The 26,140-nt window shown below is 52.7% G+C and overlaps 1 protein-coding gene across 3 annotated transcripts in view; it reads right to left on the reverse strand.

The window, feature by feature from the left end:
- POLN (DNA polymerase nu) overlaps positions 1–26,140 on the reverse strand; it is a 125,202-nt gene that overhangs the window by 67,874 nt on the left and 31,188 nt on the right. For all 3 annotated transcript variants that reach the window (XM_021100921.1, XM_021100920.1, XM_021100922.1), the window contains 10 exons: positions 24,501–24,613; positions 23,063–23,220; positions 19,997–20,065; positions 18,388–18,448; positions 17,710–17,774; positions 14,367–14,450; positions 13,965–14,060; positions 6,883–6,939; positions 6,212–6,265; positions 5,571–5,636 (listed from right to left, as the gene is read on the reverse strand). In XM_021100921.1, coding sequence (XP_020956580.1) covers positions 5,571–5,636; positions 6,212–6,265; positions 6,883–6,939; positions 13,965–14,060; positions 14,367–14,450; positions 17,710–17,774; positions 18,388–18,448; positions 19,997–20,065; positions 23,063–23,220; positions 24,501–24,613 — 823 coding nt within the window. The remainder of the gene's footprint in view (positions 1–5,570; positions 5,637–6,211; positions 6,266–6,882; positions 6,940–13,964; positions 14,061–14,366; positions 14,451–17,709; positions 17,775–18,387; positions 18,449–19,996; positions 20,066–23,062; positions 23,221–24,500; positions 24,614–26,140) is intronic.

Here is a 26,140-nt window from a genome sequence, read left to right on the forward strand (position 1 = left end):
GCTAGGGGTCCAGACGGAGCTGTAGCGGCCGGCCTACGCCAGAGCCACTGTAACATGGGATTGGAACTGCGTCTGCGATCTACACCACAGCTCACAGCAGTGCTGGATCCTTAACCCACTGAGTGAGGTCAGGGATCAAACCCACAACCTCATAGTTCCTAGTTGGATTTGTTAACCACCAAGCCATGACGGGAATCTCTCCCTGGCAGAAAATTTTTTGACGTAAATCGCAGCAATAGTTTTTTGGATCTATCTCCAAAGGTAAAGGAAACAAAAGCAAAAATAAACAAATGGAACCTAACAAAACTTAAAAGCTTTTGCGCAGCAAAGGAAACCCATAACAAAGTGAAAAGACAACCTACTGAGTGGGAAAAGTTATTTGAAACTGATATGACCAACAAGGGGTTAATATCCAACACATATAAACAGCTCATACAATTCAACATAAAAAACACAAACAACCAATTAAAAATGGGTAGAAGATCTGAACGGATATTTTTCCAGAGAGGAAATGCAGATGGCCAACGGATACAGGAAGAGGCATTGAACATTGCTAATCAGGGAAATGCAAATCAAAACCACAATGAGATATCACCTCCCACCCATCAGAATGGCCGTCTGTCATCAAAAAGAACACAAATAACAAATGTTGGCAAAATACTGGAGAAAAGGCAGTGCTCCTACACTGTTGGTGCTCCTACACTGTTAGCTGAAAACAGTATGGAGGTTGCTCAAAAAAACTAAAAAGAGAACTACTGTATGACCTAGCAATTCCACTCCTAGGTAGTTATTTGAAAAGAACAAAAACACTAATTCAAAAAGATACATGCACCTCAATGTTCAGAGCCACGTTATTTACAAGTGCTGAAGTAGGGAAGCAACTGAAATGTTAAGCAAGCGACGAGTGTAGACAGATGTGATACACGCCTACGATGGAATACTATCCAGCTAGAAGAAATAATGCCACTTGCAGCAACAGGGACAGACCTGGAGGGCATTATGCTAATAAGTCAGAGAAAGACAAATATTGTACGGTATCATTTATACGTGGAATCTAAAAAATATAGCAAAGGTGTGACTATCACAGAAAAAGAAGCAAACTCACAGACATCGAGAACGAGAGGTTACCAGCAGCGGGGCGGGGCCGGGGGGGGAGCATGAGGGTGTGGGGGGGTTATAGGTAATCATATGAAACTACGTGTGTGAAAAATCTGAAAATTATACAGCACCATAGAATTTAAAGCCTTTCATTCAATTAAAAAATCATTGTTCAAATCCCCTCAAAGAAGACACTAAATGACAAGATGCTGCAGATGTTGGCATTATCTGACAAAAACTTCAAAACAGCTACTATAAAAGTGCTCCAGGATACTTATTATGTGTATTACCGAGACTGGAGTCGATTCAATCAACCATTCCCTCTTCTTTCTTAAATAAACCATAGCTTGTTGACGCTTCATTAAAATGTCAAAGTATGGGAAAGATGCAAGTCGATCAAAAGACAAAAACATATTAGATTTTCCTGTTATGTTAAATACCCACGAAGCAGAACGCCTTAGGAGGCAAGAGATAACAGTCACCTTCCCTTAGGTGGGCACGTGTGTGAGAAGCCAGCTTCTTCAAAATGCTGAAAAAGTTATACCCTGGCCATTTAAAATGTTAATCAAGTATATTTTGAATGTTTTAAACAAAAAATGTCATTCAAGTTCTAGCCATTTTCATTATATAACCTACATAGTACCTGGTTAAATCATGTACAGCTGGATTCAAGTTTTACAAGCAAAAAAAGTGAAAGCACGAAAGCTCTCTAAGAAAATAGAGGTGAATATTTAAATAACCTTGGAGTTAAGGAAAGCCATTCCCAGACGACACAAGGCAGAAACAGTAAGGACTTCAGTGCAGGAAAAGTCGCAGCAGACGGTGGGCTAAGTACTGCCGCTCGGCCTGGCATCGTCAGGATCGGAAGCATTCTGGAAGGCAATCTAACGACAGCTAAAGAAAGTAAAAAAGAAGATACAGCAGGACGCATGTGCAGGATGCTTGCTGCAGCTTTACTCTCAGTGGACAACACAGTGGACTCTGCGTGGACCCGAAGTGCACGCCCGCCAGCAGAGCAGCACCGACGGAGGGAAGTGGGGAGGTGGGCCCTTTACTTTAAGATAACGCCCAGGATGCCACGTGCGGCTCAGGGAGTGTGGCTGATGACACGGGGACAACTTCGGATGGCGTGCAGGTATAAAAACAGCAAATCACTATGTTACACCTGAAGCTAATACTGTCCATTAGCCAGACGTCCGTTTTTTAAAGAAGAGCAGAAGAGGACTCTGTCAGATGAACTTCGGGGATTCCATGAGCTGCTGCTGAGAGAAAAGCAAGAGGCAGAAAAGTAAAATACACACGGGTCTGTACAAAATTTTATTATGAGTCGGAGGAAAATGTGGAGGTACCCGCTCTAGGCCGCTGACGTGCGCTATCGGCGGGACTGGGACGGAGGGTCAGTGGCTGAGAGATGGGTGTGAAGGCAGAGTGTCTACAATAAAAACATCATGCGTGATGTAATCCCACTCAGGCGAATGTCGGTGTGTGTGTGTGTGTGCATGTGCGAGCACACACGTGTGCATGTGAGCACGGCCACCAAGATGTTCACGGCAGTGGATATCGGGCAGCTTTTCCTTGTTTTTGTGCTAGGGGTCCCAGTGGAGCTACAGCTGCTTCACGGCCACGGCAACGCGGGATCTGAGCCGCATCTACAATCTACCACACCACCGCTCACAGCAACGCCGGATCTCCGACCCACTGAGCGAGGCCAGGGGTGGAACCCGCATCCTCATGGATACGTGTCGGATTTGTTTCCTCCGCGCCATGCCGGGGACTCCCTCCTTTGCTATTTATAGTTTTACCTATTGTTTGAATTCTTTAGAATGATCATCTATTGTTACTATAATAAAAAAACCACTTTAAGTAGAGCAAATACTATGTATTTTACAAATTAAAGGGCAAGAGAAAATGAAGAGAATTCGGTATTTTATAAAGGGTTTATCTTTATTCTATAAGATTTTCCACACCTATAGAAAGAAATACACATGCTCTAAAGACACATGCAAAAGGACATGAACTCAGAAGAGTGACTTGTCAATCTCACTGAATATTTAAGGAAACAGAAATTTAAAGATCCAGCCAGGAACTAGTAATCAAAATGAAGACTCTTCGGAGTTCCCTTCGAGGCGCAGTGGTTAACGAATCCAACTAGGAACCATGAGGTTGCGGGTTCCATCCCTGGCCTCGCTCAGTGGGTTAAGGGTCTGGTGTTGCCGTGAGCTGTGATGTAGGTCACAGACGCAGCTCGGATCCCGCGTTGCTGTGGCTCTGGCGAAGGCCGGCGGCTACAGCTCCGATTCGACCCTTAGTCTGGGAACCTCCCTATGCCACAGGAGCGGCCCAAGAAAAGGCAAAAGGACAAAAAAAAGAAAGAAAGAAAATGAAGACTCTTCATACTGGCAAGGATGCAGGGACCAAACATTTCACAAATTGTTTGATCGAGAATGTAAAACTTTTTTTTTCCTAAAGGACAATTTGGCAATGTAAATCCTTCAAAATGCATATGTACTTTGACTCAGAAGCTCCATCGTCAGGAATTTCCACAGAAATACTGTGGAAATCCACAGAAAAATATACCAAAAATGTACACGCAAGTAAGTTTATGGCGTCTCCATATATAAGAATTAAAACCGACAATGCTCTAAATGTCTCCCTATAGACAGCCATCAACGCGGCTCCGAAAATGGTGGCGCGGACTTTGAGGTAAAGGCGGGAACCAAATGCACCCATCACGTTTATCCCCCTTTCAAAACATCCAATTGAAATATCAGCGAAATAAATAAGCCTAACTAGAGTATCAAAGAAAACTTGGGGGGAGTGCCACCCACAAACCAGGGACGTGAAAAACTTCTTGAAGAGCATAAAGCCCAGCAAGAGATAGCCTGCAAGTGTCGGAGCCGAGAGGAACCTAGAAGGCCACGCAGGCAGGGAAAGGACCCCACAGGGAGTGCATCTTCCCAGCAGGATTCCCAGCCCACTCCTCCGTGGGAAGCGGCAGCAACAGAGAGACAGGGGTCAGGTGAAGGGCAGCCTAGCAGCAGCACCTGCCTTCAGACCAGCGGGTGGGAGCGTCACCACTGGCGTGAGCCTCAGGGCTGGGACTCGTCAGCGGGGTAGAGGCCACGGATGTCTCTAGAGCGGGGTGTCCAAAACAAGACCCTCCCCGAGTGGCTGCAAGGCTCGACCGACAGCAGGGACTCGAGAGCTGAGGTTGCTCAAGCAGGTGTCCCGCACCGAGACCACGGCTCCCGCACGGCCTCCGCAGGCCTGCCCAGCCCCAGCCCCGCTCCCGCGCAGCCGCCCCACTGGGCACTGGCTACACCATGTGCAGGCACCCCTGGAGGCCCGGCGGACGCAGAAGGACTGTCCACAGAGGAGACCCACGCCATAGACACAGGCACACACGCAGCAGGGGGAGCAGGGCTAAGTATAACATCTGGAGCTCTCAAAGAAAATTAAAAAGCGTAAGAGTGCAGTTTTACTTCTTTTTTTTTTTTTTTTTTTTTTTTTTTGTCTTTTTGTCTTTTTGTCTTTTGTTGTTGTTGTTGTTGCTATTTCTTGGGCCGCTCCCGCGGCATATGGAGGTTCCCAGGCTAGGGGTCCAATCGGAGCTGTAGCCACCGGCCTACACCAGAGCCACAGCAACGCGGGATCCGAGCCGCGTCTGCAACCCACACCACAGCTCACGGCAACGCCGGATCGTTAACCCACTGTGCAAGGGCAGGGACCGAACCCGCAACCTCATGGTTCCTAGTCGGATTCGTTAACCACTGCGCCACGACGGGAACTCCCCCAGTTTTACTTCTGTTGTAAAAAATGGTATTTTATAAATACACGTGCTTAGCAACATGTCTGGAAGGGACAGACACCGAGACATTAGCTGCAGTGACTCCTACGTGGTGGAATGATCAGTGCCTTTTATTAGTTTTTTTTTTTTTTTTTTTACATTTCTTTTCTGTACTTAAGGAACTGTTCTGTAATGAAGAATCAGTAATGTGTAATTTACTTCAAAAATATAAAGCTATCCAAAAAGTTAATTGCTCTACGTGTTCTTAAGGCTGCACCATCCATTCAAGGGCATTCTAGCCTTTTTCATCAGAGGTAGTCTTGAACAGCAATAAAAAACGGAAGCAACCATCCGAGCACCAGTATTAACGTTTCTGGAAATCAGAAGCCCCCTGTCCAGTGTGAATCTGAAAATGAAGGCAGGGGCTGTCCCTCCCGCCCTCAGCACCAGGGTGTGCGACTGCTGGGACGAGAGGACTGACCCAACACTTGCCACGCGCGGGACCGTGTGTCCTGATCCCCACTAAGCACAGGCAGTGCTCAAGGAACACCAGCTAAATGAATAGGAAAAACCCAACAACCCGTCCGTCTGGGGTCTCCTCTTAGAAACAGGAAGGGCACAAACATGGTCTAGACAAAACTGCAGGCCCGACCCAGAAAGAGACCCTCAACTCGAGCTAACTTACAGGACGCTTGGCCGAGAGTCTTCCGGTCACAGTTCCAGTCTGGTTCCACACAGAGGAAACGGAGCCCTTTATCAGTCAGAAAGAATCAGTTTACACGCTGACAATGCCACGAGGTCAGAAACACGCGGGGCCCCGGCACACACACCCTGCCTTCCTCCAGAGACCCGGGACCCTGGCTCCAGACTCCCAACCCGAAGCATCCTCGGGGTGACGACCCTCCGAGGGATCGGGGTGAAGCAGAGTCCCCCCAGACCCAGGCAGGAGCTGCAACAGGACGTGCCGTGAGGGGGCCCAGAGTGGACTCGGGGTGGGGCCGTCACTTGCTGTATGGCCTCAGACAGTCACACAACACCTCTGACCACAGACCCCTCAGGCATGAACTAAACATCTCCCTCAAACGGCTGCAGAGAAGATGCGGCAATGGATGGAAAAGCACGTGGTCGGCACGAGAGCGCCACAAAAATGTGAGACTCTAAGAGCACAGAAACGTGGGATTTTAAGAGGCAGTGTCCGCTTATGCTCCAGGCCTCAGTGATAACAAAATCACGGCTCATGGTTTCAAGAAGAGCAGATGGAAAGATTCTACGTGTATCTGAATCACGCGCAAACCATATTCCTAACCACATTTTTCAGCTTGTTACCTTTTTCATGTGAGCACGTAATCCGTCTACAAAGGTGGACTTGATCTTGTGAACCTGTGTTACAAAGACAAAAATAACCCCTTTCTGTGTGTGTGTGTTTAAATCAGATGAAGCCTCACCGCAGTGTTTCATGGAGCGCTGGGCATGTGTCCCTGACGTCACCTCGGTGGCTCCAGGAGGCCCTGGAGTGGCTGAGGTGTGGTGCCCAGAGGTCAACAAGAATGACCATCAGAGAAAGATGTCACCCTGCCGCTTTGAAAATAAACGTTGCTCTGGAACAGTTCTTTTTACAGGGAAGTTGCAAAGAGAAGTGGGGCGTTCCCGAATCCTCGTCCCCGGTGTCCCCTCTTTTACTTCCAGGGCTCCCTTTACCCCGCTGGGCCTGGGGAGGGACCCGGAGGTGGCTCCCCGGAAGCCTAGCGCTCAACGCTCACACACCAGTACTTCCTCCCGGGTGCTCGCGAGCTCTTCCCTTTGCGGCTCCTCGGATTCAGGGCCGAGCAGGCTGTCTGTGGATGTGAGTGGTACCGTGTCTGCGCACAGCGAGCCCCACTAACACGACTTCCCGGGGACCCTGTCAGGGCTACACTGGCGGCGATGGATTTGGGGACAGAGATGGTGCCATTCAGTGCCCCTCATTACCAACCCACTTACCCAAAAAATTGCCTTACCTGCCTATATTCCAAAATTATTCTGGGTAGCGGATGAAGGTCTTGCAGGGCACTTAACTAAAAAATAATAAACATCACGGATATCATTCCTTCATTTAGTTCTAACACCTCAAACACTGTTTTCAGCAGGAGGAAGTCCTAATAATAAATGGTCTCTCTTCCAAAACGAAGACTCATAAGAAACTCAGATTATCAAGTGTCTTAACCCTAACTCCTCACATAGTCATTACTGTACGCAGCGGAGCTAAAGGAACTGCACGCATGCTTGGAACGCGGTTCCTCCCGAGACTTAAATTCCCGAAATCTAAGTGCAGGGCACTTACGACACCCTGTGGGGAGTCAACCGGGAAGTAGCTACAAACGTGCGACTCCCTAGTTTTGGAACAGCCACCATCCGAGTGGCTGTCCCTGAGGCATGAAGCTGGGGAGGCGCTGCTGGCATGTGCTGTGGGTTTGATGTTTGGCGTTATGTGAGCACAAGATCGCATGAACACAGGGTGCTGAGTTCTCACAAGGTGAACGCAGCTGGGTACTACGCCCAGAGGGGACACTCCAGGTTCCCAAGGCCTCGGCCCGGCCCTGGACGTAACCTCCACACCGACCTCCACCAGCAAGACCAGCCTCCCGGGTTTGAATTTCGTCCCGTGAACGAGGACAGGTAGTCCTGGGTGTGGCTGTTTTGTTCGACATCGTGGCTTTAAGGTTGGCCCTGCTGCTGGGGAAGCAGCAGTTCATTTAACGCACTGCGGCGTGGAGTCCGTGGACGATGACTTGTCCACCGCGCTTTCGGGACAGCCGTTCCACGCCCGGGGCTCCTAGGAGCGGCCCTGCTGTGCACGTCCCGGCGCGGAGATTCCGGTCGGCACCTGCCCGGAGCTGCTGAGCACTGAGCACGCAGAGGCGTGGGTGGCTGGGTCGGTTGCAGCAGAGATGATGCCCCCGTTCTCTGAAGGAGACATACCAGCGTCGGCCCGTCAGCAGCACATGAAGCTTCTCGTTGCTCCGCGTCTTTGCCGAAACCTTCTCTCGGGTCTTAACTTTCACTGTTCTGATACATGCGGAGTGATAGTTCACTGCAGTTTTAGCATGTATTTCCCTAATAAGGCCACACGTTATTCAAGTAGTTACTGACTGGATGTCTTCTTCTGTTAACCCCGCTCGTGTCTGGCACTTAAAACATTGGTTTGCGTGTCTTTTTCTTCTTGACTTAGAGGAATTCATTTTTCTGCATAGGGTTCCGCTAGTTGGCTATATTCGGTGAAAATATCTTCTAGCGCTTTGTGGCTTTGCTTTTGTGCTTGTTTAATAGTGTGTCTTCATAAACAGATTCTTTTTTTTTGCTTTTTAGGGCTGCGCTCATGGCGCATGTAAGTTCCCAGGCTAGGGGTCAAACTGGAGCTACAGGTGCTGGCCTACACCACAGTCATAGCAACTCGGGATCTGAGTTGCATCTGTGACCTACACCACAGCTCATGGCAATGCCTTAACCCACTGAGCGGGGTAAGGGAAGGATAGAACCTGTATCCTCATGGATGCCAGTGGGATTTCTTTCTGTTGAGCCACAAAAGGAACTCCCATAAACAGACTCTTAATTTTACTGTTGTCCAATTTATCTTTTTTTTTTTTTTTTTTTTGGCAGCACCTGCCTGCAGCATGTTGAAAGGTCATGGGCCAGGAGTTCCGTCATGGTTTAGTGGAAACGAATCTGACCAGCACCCATGAGGATGCAGGTTTGATCCCTGGCCTCGGTCAGTGGGTTAAGGATCTGACGTTGCCGTGAGCTGTAGTGTAGGTTGCAGACATGGCTGGGATCTGGCGTTGCTGTGGTTGTGACATAGGCCGGCAGCTGCAGCTCTGATTCAAACCTTAGCCTGGGAACCTCCATATGCCACAGGTGTGGCCCTGAAAAAAAAAAATATTGGGGACTCAGCTCGCCAATTGCTACCAAAAATTCCTGCCAGGGCATCAGAATCATTTTCAATCTATAAATCAATCTGGGGGAGAAGTGATGATATAATTTTAACGTAACAGCGTAAACCACCGTTGTATCCCTCTCTGAATAAGGACTGAGGACAGGAGAGTCCTGGCCAGCCACAGAAACATCAGCAGGAGTGCCAACACCATGTCCTTGAGCAGGCAGGACCCAGGGGAGGGATCCTGCCTCGTGTAACCCGCAACTGCAGTTTCTTAGAAAAGCCACCCCTGGGGGATACTCAGCCGAGAAACCTGCTGAAGATCAGCTCACTCTCCTTATCCTGATACCTTACTCAGAAAACAACTCTCCAGCCACAGTCTCCCTGTATATCTCGAATGAGCTGTCTGAGAACACTTGAAAAGAAAGAAGAGTTTGATCTCATAGAACTCTGGGTAAAGCCCTGCCGCGCTTCAGTGATCAGAGGCAGGGCGGCGCGGCGCCGCCGCTCTCCGGGCTTTATCAGCTCTGCCTGGACTGGCCCCTGACACCACATTCCTCTCACCCGCTTCGCTCGCTCTCCTTGGCACCTCTTTTCTCTCTGGCCTCCAAATGTCAGTGTCTCAGAGCTCAGCTCTGTGGTTACCCATGTCGGCTGCTTACAGAAGCAGAACCAGCTGGGGAGCTTCAAGCCACCAGCCTACAGACTCGGATTCTGTGGGTCAGCTGTGGGCCTGGGCCTGAGTGTTCTTCCAGAGCCCCTGCCAGGGCAGAGGCCCACCAGGCCAGGGTGACTTTAATCAAGCTGGTCGACTACTGGCCGAGGGGGCATCTCCAGCCCGAGACTGCTCCTCACAGACCACCTGCTCTGTGCCAATGTCTCGTGGACACCTAACATGTCCAGGACTGAACACGGAACCCCTCAAGCAACTGCTCCTGTTTCCCTGAGCAGCTGCCACGGCTCTCTGCTCAGGTGCACAACTAGGAAAACCAGGGGTTCGCTCCACTCTCACACTCAATGGACCCACAGCCACAGAAGTTGCTTGGAGGACGAGTCTGCTCTCCCATCTCCACTGCCCAGACCTGGACAGCCGAGCCAGCAGTTCCTGCACTGCAGCAACGGCCTGTTAATGGGACTCCACTGTTCTATAATCAGCTGTGATAGTAGTCTTTTTAATTTATTTTATTTTGGGCTGTGTTGTGGCAAGTGGAGGTTCCCAGGCCAGGTACTGAAACCACAACACACCAGGGACTCAAGCTGCTGCAGTGACAATGCTGGATCCTTAACCCACTGCGCCACCAGGGCGCTCTGGGAGTGGCCTTGTTAAAACCCAGCTGACACCCGTCAGAACAGCCAGAACCCAGAGCATTGACAGCGCCACACGCTCGCGGGGACCTGGAGCAGCAGGAGCGCCCATCACTGCCGGTGGAGAGGCAGATGCGCAGCCACTTGGGAAGATGGTCTGGTGGTTCCTACAAAACTAATCATACTCCCAACAGAGTCCAGAAATCATGCTGTTTACCCAGTAAGGTGGAAGCCTAGGTCCACACGAAGGCCTGCACACAAATGTGTCTAGCAGCTTGATCAAAACTGCCAAAGCCTGGAAGCCACCAAGATGTCCCTCAGTAGGTGAACAGATAAAACCATGGTCCACCCAGACAGGAGCAGGCCATTCCGTGCTCACAGGGAACGAGCTATGCAAAGACAAGGAGAACCCGACGCGCGCCGTGCGCGCCCAAAGAATCGGTCTGAGAAGGCTGCGTGATGCGTACTTCCTCTAGGACATTCTGGAAAAGACCAAACTATGGAAACGGTGAAAACAGAGGTGGCCGTGGGTGAGGGGAGCGATGACCAGGGAGAACAGAGGGTCCTGGGGCAGCAAAGCCAGGCTGTGCGGCCCTATGATGGTGCAAGCCCTCACACACTTGTCCAAAGCCACCTAACATGTAAGACCACAAGTGAACCTCGTGTAACTCAGACTCTGGGCAGTGACGATGAGTCAGTGTGGTGTCCACTGCACAAATGTGCCCCCTGGGGGGCACGTGGATGGTGGTGGAGGTGAGTTGGAGGTGGAGGCAGGGGGTATATGAGACGTCTCTGTACCTTCTGCTCAATTTTGCTGTGGACTTAAAACTACTCTAGAAAATCAAGCCGAATAGGAGTTCTCATTGCAGCTCAGCAGTAACAAACAATGAGGATCCATGAGGACGAGGGTTCCATCCCTGGCCTTGCTCAGTGGGTTAAGGATCCGGTGTGGCCGTGGCTGTGGTGTAGGCCGGCAGCTGTAGCTCCGATTCAGCCTCTGGCCTGGGAGCTTCCCTGTGCCACGGGTGCGGCCCTAAAAAAAACAACAAAAACAGGAAAACCCTGGGTAAGCTCACAGCTGCATCCTTACTTGAGCGTTCCAGGCTCTCCAGTTCACCTAAAGTCTACAGCCCTTCCCATGGGGAGGGAGGGGGGAGGGAGGGAGGGAAGGAGGGAGGGAGGAGTCTTAACTTTGAACTTCCCGCCATGTGCACATGGTGCCTGGTGAAGGGTCATCTGTTAAGTGTGCAGAACAGCATGACTCGCTCCGTTAAATAAGAGAGCAAGGCTAATGTAGGATGATTCACGCTGACTGTGTCTTGTGAAGAAAGATCAGGGAACTGCCTTAATTCTGTCCACAGGCAAGCACCTCAGCCGGAGAAGAATCAGGGTTCCTCACTTCACTGTTGCTTGTCTGGAGAGCTAAGGAGCAGCAAAGGGAGGGGCAACACTGCCAGCTGGCACCCAGACAGAGGGCAAATTGGGCCGAGACCCCCAGCTCAGGCACAGTCCGAGGGGAGACGTGGGGCCCTCTCGGGCTCTGCCACCGCTGGGACTCGAGGACGCCCTGCCGTGGTGTTGAAATCCACACCAGAGTCCCTCCAGCAAGGGAGTCCTGCTCCGTGAGCAAAGAGCCAGCAACGAGTGTTAGTTCTGGGCCACTTGGCTCTGGGGATGTAGGGACCAGGTCAGAGGAAGTATATGGTCTGTGCAACTGACATCCTACTGGAATAAGCAAACGAGGAACTAGGTACTTTAGGTGACGGCAAGTTGTAAGCAGAAAATAAATCAAGGTGAAGATGGAGTTCCTACCATGACACAGCGGACTACGCATCCAACTGCAGTGGCTCAGGTTGCTGCAGAGGTGCAGCTTCGATCCCTGGCCTGGAACAATGGGTCAAAGGATCCGGCATCAGAGTAGGTCACAGCTGCAGCTCAGATTAAATCTCCAGCCCGGGAACTTCCATATGCCACGGATGTGGCCATTTAAAAAAAGGTGAAGAAACAGGTTTCAACGGGGGCCTTCCTGTCATTTGTGACCAGAGGTCTTCCTGGAAGCAACGTCTGAGCTGATGGTCAGAAGCCAGCAGTGCAAACTCTGCGGGCAAGTCTCCGGATGAGGAAGGCCCTTGTGCGTTACCCACAGGGCAGCACGGGTGCTCCACGGGGTGCTGGGAGTAAGGGTGGGCCCAGCTCAGACCTCAGGCCTGGGGGACACACCTGAGAGCTTGACTTGATTCGCGTGTCAAGGAAAGCCACCAGGAGTTCAAGGCAGGGGATCAACATGATTTTTCTAGTGGTTTTTTTTTTTTTTTTTGTCTTTTTGCCATTTCTTGGGCCGCTCCCACGGCATATGGAGGTTCCCAGGCTAGGGGTCGAATCGGAGCTGTAGCCACCAGCCTACGCCAGAGCCACAGCAACGCGGGATCCGAGCCGCGTCTGCAACCCACACCACAGCTCACGGCAACGCCGGATCATTAACCCACCGAACAAGGGCAGGGACTGAACCCGCAACCTCATGCTTCCTAGTCGGATTCGTTAACCACGACGGGAACTCCTTTCTAGTGCTTTTAAAAGAGAATTCTGCCGGGTTGTGAGGTGTCACCATCGGGGTGAGCTCCCTGCTGGCTTCCCAGGCCACAGGAGGAGGACGTGCACCGAGGCAGGAAGACTTGGGCAGAGGGCAGGTTCAGGCTCCGTCAGGGCAGCGTCCGTCCCCAGGAGTGGGGCAGAGTGGACACCACAGAGGAGGCTTCGGGGAATCTAAGCAGGAGCCTAAGGTGGTGGCAGTGAGATGCAGGAAGTAGCTGAACTCCGGACCGTAAGGCTTGCTATGGAGTGAGGCTGAGAGACCATCAGACTCAGGCCCCTGCAGGGGAGCGTCAGCCCAGGAGGGGGGCTCACGTGCTAACGGCTGCCTGAGGCCACCAGGGGGAGGCGCAGGGACAAGGGGCAAGCGAAGGGCTCTGCTGGATGGACAGGCAAGGAGCACAGGGCAAGAGTCTGGAAGGACTTTGCTCTGCTGCAAAATCAAACCCTGGACAAGTCACACAGAAGGTGCCACTCGGGAGTTCCTGTTGTGGCGCAGTGGAAACGAATCCGACTAGGAACCATGAGGTTGTGGGTTCGATCTCTGGCCTCGCTCAGGGAGTTGAGGATCTGGCATTGCCGTGAGCTGTGGTGTAAATTGCAGAAGAGGCCCGGATGCTGTGTTGCTATGGCTGTGTGGCTGTGGTGCAGGTCAGGACTGTGGCTCCAATTAGACCCCTAGCCTGGGAACCTCCATATGCCCCGGGTGCGGCCCTAAAACAAAACCAACAAAAAAAAGAAGGTGCCACGGGGAGCCTCTGAGAGGCTCTATCCACGCGGCACGAATCCTCGTACTCGCCCCGCTGGGCTCAGCACACCGATTTACACTCTGCTGTTCTGTCAAAGCAGAATCGCACTGCTCCCTGTCTTTTAAAAGTGCATTCCTCTCGGGAGAGGGATAGTAAATTTTTCTAAAACAAATTGGGGAAAGGAGAAGACTGACGGCCTTTCCCATTCTCAGTCTCTTATGAGGGCATGAAGCAAAGAGGTCATGACTAGATTGTCAGGAATTCGGTTTTCAGAACAAAATTCCTTCACGTTGAGCTTTGCAGAAAATCAAGCCAAAGTATGCTTCTGCAAACCCGTCCCGTGAGCGTCTCCGTCCTTCATCATGACGAGGAGGGCCGCCTGGGGTGGGAGGGCCCTCCCGCTGTGGAAAGGAGCCGGTGGATCCAAGGGCTGAGTGGGGTCGCTGGCCGCCTGCCCACCGCCCGACGCACCCACGGGCTGGACATGCTCTTGCCTCAAGAGCAAGGGGACCCTTCTGAACCTTACCACGGTGTCTGACGTGGACGGGGGTCTCTGCAGCCCCATTCGGGGAAGAGTCGCCCTTGGGTGCAGCAGGTGCAGCTTGAGTTTGCCAAACAGCATCTTCAACAAAAGCGGTAACACGTGAGCGGGCAGATCTGAGGGGCCTGACCTTCACTACGACAGAGCTCAAGCAACCAGCCAGAGAAGATACGCCTGCCAGGGTGCCACAGAACACCGCAATTCTCATTTAGTACCTTGCTTGGATTTAAAGGCTTTGAAGGAATCAATCTCAGCGTGAGAGAACATCAGCAACGTACACATGCTTCAGATACTTGGGAAAATTAGTATTTGTAAACTCAGAATAAATCTCTCTTTAGTTCCTGAACAGGAAGTACATTTTATAGAAGAACCAAAATTGAGCTTTACCTCTCGAAGCTGACTGTTACTGGTTATAAGAAACTGTTCTCCTGCAACAAAATGGGCTTCTTGCTCCAGTTCTTTGAGACGAAACTATAAATGTGGCAAACACAATCTTATTAATGGCTTTCAAAATTTAAGGTTAATTTACTCATCAATCCCCAATAAAAGATCTTATAAGAATAGAAAAACCAGAGTTCCCACCGTGGCTCAGCAGTTAGCAAACCCGACTAGAATCCATGAGGATGCGGGTTTGACCCCTGGTCTCGCTCAGTGGGTTAAGGATCTGGCATTGTCATGAGCTGTGGTATAGGTGGCAGACGAAGCTCAGATTCCGAGTTGCTGTGGCTGTGGTGTAGGCCGGTGGTTACAACTCCGATTCAACTCCTAGCCTGGGAACCTCCATATGCTGTGTGTGCAGCCCTAAAAAGACAAAAAAACCAAACCAAAACAAAACCAAAAACCCAAACCAAACAACAACCAAAAAAAACTTCAAAAAAAATTAAGAACAGAATTACCATGAAATCTAGCCATTCACACATGGGTATATATTCAAAAGAAGTGAAAGAAGGATCTCAAAGAGATATTTGGGAGTTCCTGCTGTGGCTCAGCAAAAAATGAATCTGACTAGAATCCATGAGGAAGCAAGTTCAATCCCTGGCCTTGCTCAGTGGGTTAAGGATCTGGCACTGCTGTGAGCTGTGGTGTGGGTCAGCAGTTGCATCTCTGATTCGACCTCTATCCTGGGAATCTCCATATGCTGTGTATACGGCCCTAAAAAGACCAAAAAAAAAAAAAAAAAGAGAGAGAGAGAGAGAGATTTGTATACCCATTTTCATAGCCTATATTCACAAAAGCTAACACACAGAAAAACCTAGCTGCATCCATTAACAGATGAATAATCACATGCAAGGGAGTATTATTCAGCCTCAGAAGGAAGGGAATTCTGACATAGCTACGACGCGGATGAACCGTGAGGACATTATGCTAAGTGAAATGAGCCAGTCACAGAAAGACAGGCACTGTACGATGCCAGTTATGTGACCCATTTAGGGCAGTCAAAATCCTAGAGACAGAGAGAAGAGCACTGGGTGCCAGAGCCTGGGGGAGGGGAGGTCGGGGAGCTATGGTTGAATAGGGTAGAGTTCAGCTTTACATGGAAACGGCTGCAGGCATGGACGCTGGGCACGGCTGCACAAGAGCCTGAGCGTACTCACTACCACTGTGCGGGTCGTTACAAGTGGTTACCACGGTAAATTTTATGCTAGGTATATTTTAATCGCAAAATTTTTAAAAAAGATTTACAATGTTTATTGCATGTAATTTCTTCCTGGATTAAAAACTACATGAAAAGAAAAATGTAGTGCCAGGTTTAGAAACCTAAATGCAAAGGCTAGTGCAACCAGCTGCAAATGTAACACGTGAGAGAAAACCCGCACAGTCCGACTGTGTAGTACGATATAGTCAGCATCCGGCGATAAACCGTGACGGAAAAGAATATGAAAAAGACTACAGAGAAGCGCAGCCGAGTCACTGTGCAGCGCAGCAGACATTTGCGGCCCTAAAAAGCAAAAAAACAAAACAAACAAACAAAGAAAAAACCAAGAAAACAAAGACACCATTAGGAGAATAAAAGGGAAAGACAGTGAGGGTGAACAGAGGTAAGAGGCATGTACAGAACACATCAAGATATCCTGCAAGTCAGTATGCAGAAGACAAAACCCCTGCAAAGTGGGAGGCGTTCCCTGGTGGCTCAGTGGGCTAAGGATCCAGCGTTGTCACTGCAGTGGCTCGGGTTCCATCCCTGGCCTAGGAACTTCCGCATACCACAGGCGCCGCCCCCAAAAATGAGTAATATTTTTGAGTAGATCCTTCACCAAAGAGAAACTTCTAACATCCAATGATGACACAAAAAGCTCTTCAACCTCCTTAGTAACGAGGAAAACGAAAACCAACATCACAACAAGCTACCGCCACGTCCTAAGCAAACCCCCGTGCGCCTGAGAATGTGCAATGACAGGACCCTGTGTGCACTTCCGGCAGCTGCGACTTTGGAAAGCAATCTGGGGTTGTCTGATGCAGCTGCACCAGAAGCCTACTCTGCCTGACACCCCAAGAAGCACATGCCCCCAGACCTAGGGGTGGGGGTGTGGTTTGCTAGGCCTGCAAGCTTCTGGAAACAAACCTGATGCCATTGACAGCGGGGAAGAGTCGTGTATGGAGGACCAAGCACCGAGGGGCAGAGACTAGGAGATGAGACACAGGGGCTTAGACAGAGGTCAGGCACAGGTTAACTCGCTATACTGTTCAGGCTTTGAAATACAAGACCATGGAGGGAAGCAACAATGTGGCGACTGTAAAAGTCAAGATGAGGGTTACCTTCGGCAGCAGGAAGGCGGCTCCTATGGGGAAATGCGGAAGGGACTCTGGAGAGTCTCTGCTTTGAGCTAGGTAATCCTAGTTTCCTTAAAAATAACTCAAGGGGTGTTCCCGTAGTGGCGCAGCGGAAACGAATCCAAGTAGGAACCGTGAGGTTTCAGGTTTGCTCCCTGGCCTCGCTCAATGGGTTAAGGACCCGGCGTTGCCATGAGCTGTGGTGTAGGCTGCAGACGCAGCTCAGATCCTGTGTTGCTGTGGCTGTGGTGTAGGCTGGCAAGTGTAGCTCTGATTGGACCCCTAGCCTGGGAACCTCCATATGCCTTGGGTGTGGCCCTAAAAAGCAAAAAAAGAGCCTAAATAAATAAATAACTCATGGGAGTTTCCAATGTGGCACCATGGGTTAAAGATCCACCACTGTCTCTGCAGCAGCTCAGGTCACAGCTGTGGCTTGGATTTGATCCCTAGCCCGGGAACTTCCATATGCCCTGGGAGCAGCCAAAAAAAAAAAGGGAAGAAAGGAAAAGAAAAGATAAAAAAGAAAACAAGTGGAACTTTTTTTTTTAGGGCAATACTTGCAGCATATGGAGGTTCCCAGGCTAGGGGTCAAATCAGAGCTGTGTCTGCCGGCCTACACCACAGCCACAGCAACACTGGATCTGAGCCACGTGAGACCTACACCACAGCTCGGGGCAATGCTGGATCCTTAACCCCCTGAGAGAGGCCAGGGAGTGAACCCTCGTCCTCAGGGATACTAGTCGGGTTTGTTACCACTGAGCCACAACGGGAACTCCCTTCAAGTGGAACGTTTCAATGCATTTTTTCCGTGCATCTCTATGCATTCCTCTGTATTTTTTATTTTTCATGGTTAGAAAGCTTTGGTTTTGCTTTTTAAAGCCACCCTAGAACCGCGCCGGGGAACAGCTCACCAGACCGGTGGGAGCAAACGCACACACACTCTGGCGTGGGAACGCACCCCAAGCAGCGCTGAGGTCCTCCGCATCTCCTCTCTGTTGACCCGAATGCCGTGGCTCTCCATCACTGCCATTCAAAACCAAAGCAGGTAAAGTGTAAACAGGACTCGCTTCTGCCAAGACTGCAGTGCCAGGAGCGAGCCTCTCTCCCCAGTGGGGACCACGATGCCGTGCCTGTGGCTGTGAACCTGGCAGTGTCCCCAGCGTCAGCATGTGAGCCCAGCGGCGGCAGGGGACATAGGGCCACTCGGCTGCAGGGTGCTGGGTGGGGCTCTGCTCCCCTGGGTATCCCGCGGGACATGGCAGTTGGGACTAAGAGCCAGGGCAGGGGGAGGCTTAAAGAACAGACACCAGGACACCGGCTGACAGAGACAGACCTCCTCCCACACCGCTGCTCTCAGGAGCATGGGATTCGGGCGGTCGGTCCCCCGCAGCCAGGACACCTGCAGAGCAGGCAGTACGGAAGGGATTCCTCAGGACCCAGACGGGGGAACCTTCTAGTTGCTGGAGACCAAGAGGCACTGGGGTCCAACCCCTCGTTCCAGGAAGGGAAAGGGAAAGGCTTGGTACCTTTTCCGCGCCCGCAGGATCCCCACCCTGAACTAAGGTAAATTAGTCGTTCCCAAACATACAAAGAAATCTCTAGAAAGGTGACAGTGCATCATCTTCGTGCACCTTACCTGCCAAAATCGGTATCAGAGGAAGCTCCAAAGTACAAAACAATTGCCATAAACCACAAACCTGCTTCACAGGAAGAAATGACATCAGTGATACCTTTACCCCCATTTGCTGACCAGCCTACTTCCTTTTGTTGAGCGGGGTCCAGGCAGCTCCTAAGAGTGGATGGTTCCCCCACCCGCCTTCCTGAGAAAAATCCTATTTCGCTCGAGTATCCCCGTTCATCACCAGCCCGGGTGGAGATATTTAGAAATATCTGGTAGGACAATTCCCACTCCCACTTTTCTTTAATCTCTTTCTTTTTTGGTTGCACCCACAGCATGTGGGAGTTCCTAGGCCAGGGACCCAAGCAGCAACCCAAGCTGTTATCAGCTACAACACTGGATCCTGAACAGCCAGGCCATCAGGGAACTCCTAAGCTTACTCATTTTTAAGTGTGATTTAGTTTTAGTCTCCATTTTAATTTCTTTCCTTCCTTCTTTTTTTTTTGGTGTGTGTGTTTTAAGGCCACACCTGTGGCATGTGGAAGTTCCCAGGCTAGGGGTAGAATAGGAGCTATAGCTACTGGCCTACACCACAGCCACAACAACGAGGGATCCCAAGCCAAGTCTGCGACCTACCACAGCTCATGGCAATGTCGGATCCTTAACCCACTGATCGAGGCCAGGGATCGAACCCCCGTCTTCATGGATTCTAGTTGGGTTGGTTCACCACGGAGCCATGACAGGAACTCCATTTTAATTTCTAAATAGGTTTACCAAATGCCCAAAAATTTAACCAGAATTTTCAATGACGTTGCCCAGACTTTATAAACGATCTTGGGGAGAAGTGAAACCTTTGTATCAGGCCACCTCCTTCAAGGGCACAAGCAGTGTCCTCACCTGCTCCGGCCACCTGCTCTTTATCGGAGCTTCCATGCGAGGGAGCCCGTGCCTCACCTGCTCTTCCGCCGTGCCCTCTCATCCGTCCTGTGCTGCTCTTGGCCATGGAGGAAGGGCTGACAGCCCCCTAGGCACAGCGCCCAGGCTCCTCTGCTCTCAGGTTGGTTTTGCCACCTGCACCACAGCTCCTGGAGCCCAGCTCCTGCCCAGCAGCCCCCTGCAGGGCCATACTTTACAGGGTCCTGAGAACAGCCCACCCTTCAAGCCCCGGGGTGGAAAAGCTTCTCGCTAGAGCCTGTCTCCATAGGCTTCTCCATCCCGGCTGGCCTCCTCACTCCTGCCCTTGCTGGGCGCACAGCCCTGCACTCAGTTCTCCCACGTTCCTCCAGATGCCCTCTGCTTCCCAACGAGACTCTGGGTGGAGTGGTTCCTTCACCACTAACTGAAATAAACTCCGAGCTTTTCTGTTAACTCCAGCATGAGAAACGTTCCAATTGAATTGGAACCTTTTTAAAAATGTTATAACTGTTGCCAAACTATAGAAAACATTTAAAAAACAAACTTCAGATCTGACTGGACGACCCTCCTACGAGCGATGTGCAGGTTACCGTGGCCTTGGCATTCGTTTCCTGCCATTCAAAACCCTGTGGGCACGGCTTCCCGTGGGTACAGCTGCGGGTGCCCCGTGGGCAGGAGAGCCACTCCCCAGGAGCGAGAACGAAATGCTTGCCTTCAGCTGGGAACAAAGGCCCATCGTGAGTCTGCTGAGCGTCCTCAGGTCTGCACGTACGTTCTGATGCTTTAAAAGAGCAAAAGAATGAAAAACGAGGCAATCCTGGTGGCAATGTTCCTCCCAACCTCGGAAGCGGCAGTTTTTCCAAAGCAGACACCACACAGCTGCTGGTGTCAGTGTCAGCTCAAGAGCAGAAGCTCCCCTGAGAACGTACTTCTCAGGCAAATTCAAGCTACCGCCTGCCTGACACTGTCTCCCCAACCCAATGTCCCTCACGTTATAGGAAACAAACCACAAAGGTGCAAGATCGCACAGTGGTAGAGGCAGGGCACAGACCTGACCTCTCGGCCCACCGCCTCCACCCACCATGAGCAAGTCTTGGAGCCACGTGCCACCCACACTCACCGCCCATCCTCTCCCTGGACAGCACACCCCGAGACCCCGGGAGCTGGACAAGAGGGCGGAGGGTGAGCCATGGCCTGACGCCCGCTCGAATTCTCCCTCCCGGCCCAGAGCCCTGGCGTCCTCACCGTACACCTCACTCTGCCAGCGGCTCCCCCGACTGCAGGCAGGCCAGGCTCAGTGTTAGAGAAAGCCCCTTGCCCATGACGAGCCAGTGGCTGGCTACCCGCCCTGCACCGTCTCGCAGTCAGCCGGGTCTCCGCTCTCTGGGAACCACTAGCTGGGGGGGCACCACGAGCTCATCCACGCAAACTCTGTGGCCGCTCTGCTGCCTGAATGAGCTCTCTGCACGGCAATGCCGGCCACGCGACCCCTTCCACCCGACCCCGGCTGCAAAGCGTCCTGGGACAGGCGCAAGCTCCGTGGCGGAGCTCAGACCCTTCGCAGCGCAGCCCTCCGCACCTCTGGCCCCCACGTCATCGTCTTCCTTCCCGCCTCCCCCACAGGAGCCACCTTCCCCCACGAGGCCTTACTGTGTCCGTGCTGCCCCCTCAACCCAGACCACGCCTTCCTTTTCATCTGATGCCACTGCTCCAGAGCAGCGCAGACCAGGGGGCCGGACTCCCCCCCCGCCCCCCCAGCACTGGCTGCTCCCACCGTGGATGCGCTGCGGGCCCGTTTAGTAGGATAAGAGCAGAGGTTCATCCCAGGCGGCCTCCCTCTGCCTGGAGTATGATGAGGGCCTCGGGGCCATGAGGCAGCAGCTCCGGGGAGTGACTGAGCAGAGAGCCGGGTAGCTCTGTAGGCAGCTGCTCCGCCTGGGTGAGGGCAGCGCCTCTGGGCTGGGGGGTGTTGCAGACTGCTGAGGCTGCTGACCGATGCAGTAAACAAACCTGGTGCACGTGCAAAAGCACAGCCACTAAGAGACCGTGCAGCCTTCCCTGCACCTGATTCTGCTCATTAACCCACGTCGTCTTCCCTAATAAGAGGCATGTGGGCCACATGTGGGCTAAAGCCTAGGGCCTTTGTTCTGCTGAATGGAGTGCCTGCTGGTGCCCACTTTCTAGGTGTAAGAGAGTCCTGCGTGTTCTGTGGGCCGCGCCGGCCCTCTTCCAGGATCTCCCACTGCCCTGCAGGGCTGGACGCAGCAGGCGGGGACGACACAGCCTCTGGAGCTGGCGTTTTGTTCCGGGCAGCCACTCCATCCCTAACTTGTACTAGAAAGAAGCTGCTTTAAAGTCAGAAACCCAAACTATGAGCACGGCCTCAAGCTCATCTTGGGCGAGGTGCATGTCCTGGCTCTTCTCCCTGAGGTGGACACTCCCTTTGGCAGAAGTATCTCGGCTGCGGTCTGGGGAAGCTCCCCTCCAACAGCATGGCATCAGGGTGGGGCCGCCAACCTCCAGGCCTTGCCTCCCCTGCCCAGGGGCAGATATGTGACACGGTGGTGGAAGGGAGATGCGTGCTGAAACTCAATCCTGGACAGAGTGATGCACAGAGAGAAAGGTCATGGGTCACTGCGGGCCCCACGGCCTCCAGGCTCAGCGCTCCTTAGGTCCCCAGAGCCCCTGGCTCCTGTCTTCCCTCAGCCTAGACCCAGTTCTCCTCTAAGTCTCTGAGCTACCCCACATTCCTCCAACAAATCTCTTTTTATTTTATTTTTGTCTTTTTGCCTTTTCTACGGCCCCTCCCTCGGCATCTGGAGGTTCCCAGGCTAGGGGTCGAATCAGAGCTATAGCCGCCGGCCTACGCCACAGCCACAGCAACGCGGGATCTGAGCAGCGTCTGTGACCTACACCACAGCTCAAGGCAATGCCGGATCCTTAACCCACAGAGTGAGGCCCGGGACTGAACCCGCAACCTCATGGATCCTAGTTGGATTCATTAACCACTGAGCCACGACTCTCTTTTTAAATAGAGGGAGAGTGAGTTTCTGAATTTCTAACTCCCAGCCCCTATGTGACACAGGACAAAGTGCCCCAAAGGAACAGCCCCTAGCTCCGTCCCCAGCACGCAGGGCAGGCTCTCGCACCCTGCACGGTCTTGTCGTCCTGCTTTTAACACGTGCCTGCTAACTGACAGCCAGGAAGCCTGAACAGAGTGCCGCGAAGGTGGCCCGCGCTGCTCCCACTGGGCCGCCTCCCCTGGCCCTGCTGTGCGGCCACATCACGTCTCCCTCACAATGGGCTCCAGGCAGGTCCAGAGCTGCGGGACCCTGGCTTCTCTGGACCATGGTTCCTAGCAATGGGGTGCATCTCCAGAAAGGAGGCTCGGAGAGACAGACCTGGCAGCTCTTCAGTTCCCCACGGCAACCGAGGAGTGGTCACCAGGTCTCGGCCTTGGCGGCCCGGTCACCAGCACGAAGCACAAGCAGCTCTCTGCTCCCAGAGCAGGTGACTCTGTGACAGCAAAGAATCCGTGTGGAAGAATCACTCTGTGAATGGCATCTCCCAGGAAGAGCTTCACAAAGGGTCAGAAATCCCTCACCCTTTTCAATATCCTGGCACAGAGACGTCAGGGGAAAAGCACTCGTGCTGAGTAAGCAGAGGGGAATGTGGGCAATGATCTTCCTCCTCCTGGACTGTCTTCGAAGTAGACAAAGTGCTAGAGAAAAATCGGGGCAGCATTAAGGTTGCTAAGCGTTACCTTCAAACAACTCACCACGGTGTTCGTTGCGGAACTGCCATTCGTGCTGCTCTCGGGAACCGCGGTGAGGCTCCCCAAGTATTTTGCCACCAAGTCTTCAAAGGACGGTGCGGCATCGCTGGGATCTATAAGCCATGCGGCGATTCTGGGATCGAGGCCGACAAAGTCAACAGCTGCAGAGAAAGGGGGCGTGTAAGCACTCCAAGAGGCACGAATCTTATACTTCTCCCTGCGTTAACCAGGTCCTCCAAGTTCAAATGCATAATTTGGTGTCACCATCCCTCAAATCACAGAGCTAAGGACCAGCGTCCTCACCTGTCGCTGGTGAACTCTGCTGAGAGTGGCCTCCACGAACCCCGTCCCGCACAGCCAGCCTCCATGGGGAATCTGCCCCCCACGAGCTCTCAAAAGTGTCCAGAGACGGGAGTCGGAACCCTCAGCCATGCCCTCGCCTGCCCATCTCCCCGCTCTGGAGCCCCTGCCCCACGCGCCTCTCTTCAACCTCGCATGTTCCCGTGCCTGCTCGGCCAGGCCCGGCCCTCCTCGCCCTCCCAGGCCACCCTGACCCCGCATCGGGGTGCTCAGGGACCCGGGTATGTGGCACCGGCAGGAGGAGCTGCGTGAGCACCGGAGGGGGGGCGGGGATGGACGCTGTGGTGGGGCAGTTACCCTGACCCCGAGGGGGACACCCTGTGAGGCGGCCGGATGCGCGGCACCTCCGTGTGCGTGAGAAACAGGCACAGGGCCACCCGCGGGCCTGGGAGGCCACCTCACCCCTTAAGTGTTAGTTTTCTCATCTGAAAACTGGGAGCAAAGATGACTGTAAGTATCCATGGGGTGTATATTATATGAAGGTGCTTTTTAAAAAACAAAAATGATATCTGCTGAATACATTTTAGCACCAGAGCATTCTAGCCGTGGACAGGGAGTTCTAAAAGGATGGTGTGGCTGGTAAATTGAGAGAGAAATCTGAATCTTAGGGACTGCGTTCTGAAGTTACTTTAACATCTTCAAGTGTGCTTTACCAAAATACAAGGAGTCTGCCTTTAAATGAAACAGTAGTCTTAAAATCACATCGCCCTAAATACTATAGTTTCTGGCAGCTTTAAATCATAGAGTCTAAGAGATTGATAGCACCAAAGCAGCCAGTATCACTGCTTTTTGTTACCTGGGAAGTCTCCTACGTTAGCAGATCTGGGGCTCTGGGTGACAGAAAGCAAGCCGGAGTCATGACTTCACATGTCGAAAACATTCAAATAATCCAAAAGAAAGGAGGAAAGCGCTTCCTCACGCTCGGTGCGCACGGCCGCAGGGGCGGTGCCCGCAGTCCCAAGACCCGGCCCCGGCCCCGTCCCCACGAGCTGTGCCACCCGGCAGCCCGCCGTGCTCCTGCTCGCAGGAGGAAGCAATGTTGGAGAGTTAGGTTGAGGAGGTTGTAAAAAGGAAAACGTACCACACTTCCAAGTGCTATCATCACCGAAAAACTGCAGCACTGTCCTCACAAAGTCCTTAGCGTTAAAACAAATAACAGGACATCCGCACGTCAGTGTTTGAAGCAGCACGTTCCTGGAAGACGAAGACAATCACTGGGTCCCACACTCATGTGGGACTTCTCACCTGGGCAAAGGACGGCCACTGCTCCTCCTACAGCCGCACCGGCCCAGAACCACGCTGCAGGGGCCCCTGAGCGGGGCTTCTGTGCACCTCAGCCTGGGTGGAATCTGACCTTTGACCTGGGGAAGGCATCCGGACGCCCTGTGCCCTTACAGGACCTCCACCCGAAACGATTCGCGATCCTGGAGGACCAGTCCTTCCTCACTTGGATCAGGGTCCATCACAGCTCGTGCCGGCAACTGTCGGCAGCCGTGCGCTTTTTGTCTTTATGGCCCCTGGCTCTTTCCTCCTCCCGGGACGCTCTTTCGGGGTTACCTGGACCTGTGTCTCTCGAACTGCAGTTCTCAAGAGCCCAAGTCAATTCTTTTAGCGCAGCCTCCTGCGTTATCTTGTGGTTGACAGAGGCAGGTGTTACTTATTATGTGCACTTTACAGATGCTGAGACACAGAGGGGCTAGTGATGGCCTCGAGTTCACAAAGCCACGCAGAGCCACTCCCTGGGTGCAGCAGACCCGCTCCAGACCGAGCCCCAAGCGCGTGGGCGGAGCTGCCGCGCTCCGGCCGCTCCCAGCACAGCCCGTCAGTCTACCTCTGCTCACACTGGACCCTGCTTCCTTCCTCGCCAGACCCGGCCACGGCCTCTCACACTCCGGGGCCACAGCACAGGCTGAAGTCTTGCCTAAAATGCCCTCCCACAGTTTCTGCAAACTGCTCAAGTGCCGGATTCCCCAGGCAGGGAGCTGGGAGGTCCTCTGCGCGTCCCCGGTTCTCCTTTAATGCCCCCGTCCACACGCCTGCTCCAGCCGGGACCGCATCTGCTGTACTGCAACGTACCTTGGCCGCAGGTCAGGAGCTCCGAGTGTGGGAGGCATAACAGTGAACCTCTACCACGTGCGGACGCCAGGCCGAAGCAGCTAAACACTCCACGGGGGTTACTGCCCCGAACCCTCTTCATAACCCCGTCAGGCAGGCACCGGATCCGTTTTACAGATAAGGAGACTGAGGCTCGGGGGTTGAACAATTTTCCCACCCTCACACACTGGTGAGCGGCAAAGCTGAGGCCTGAGACCCCATCTTGCTGCTGCCAGGGCCCAAAGTAAATCTCCCCTGCGGTCGCGGCTTATCAGAACATTAAGGAAGGTCTCGCCCAAGGTGAGGAAGAGCTAAACCAGGGGCCCAGTTAGCTCCGCTTGCTCCACAGACACGTATTTTGAGGTCTTCTGCACGTTCTCTCGTGCTTTCCCCTTGGCCTCCCTCGATGAGGGACAGCTGGGGACAGCACAGCCTCAGGTCCCGGCTTGTTGCCCCCGGAGGTGCTCGCAGGAGGAGGAGGGCGGTTTAGGAGGAGAAGAGCCGGGACAAGCGGCGGGCCCCTCACCCTGACGCTCTGTAGCTGGAAACTGAGTCCTCAATGAGGCCTCCTGACGACTGTGAGCTGCCCCCCGAGGCACAGCCGAGCTGATTTCCATCCTAAGACAG

Source organism: Sus scrofa, chromosome 8 (assembly GCF_000003025.6).
Source record: "Sus scrofa isolate TJ Tabasco breed Duroc chromosome 8, Sscrofa11.1, whole genome shotgun sequence".
NCBI lineage: Eukaryota > Metazoa > Chordata > Mammalia > Artiodactyla > Suidae > Sus > Sus scrofa.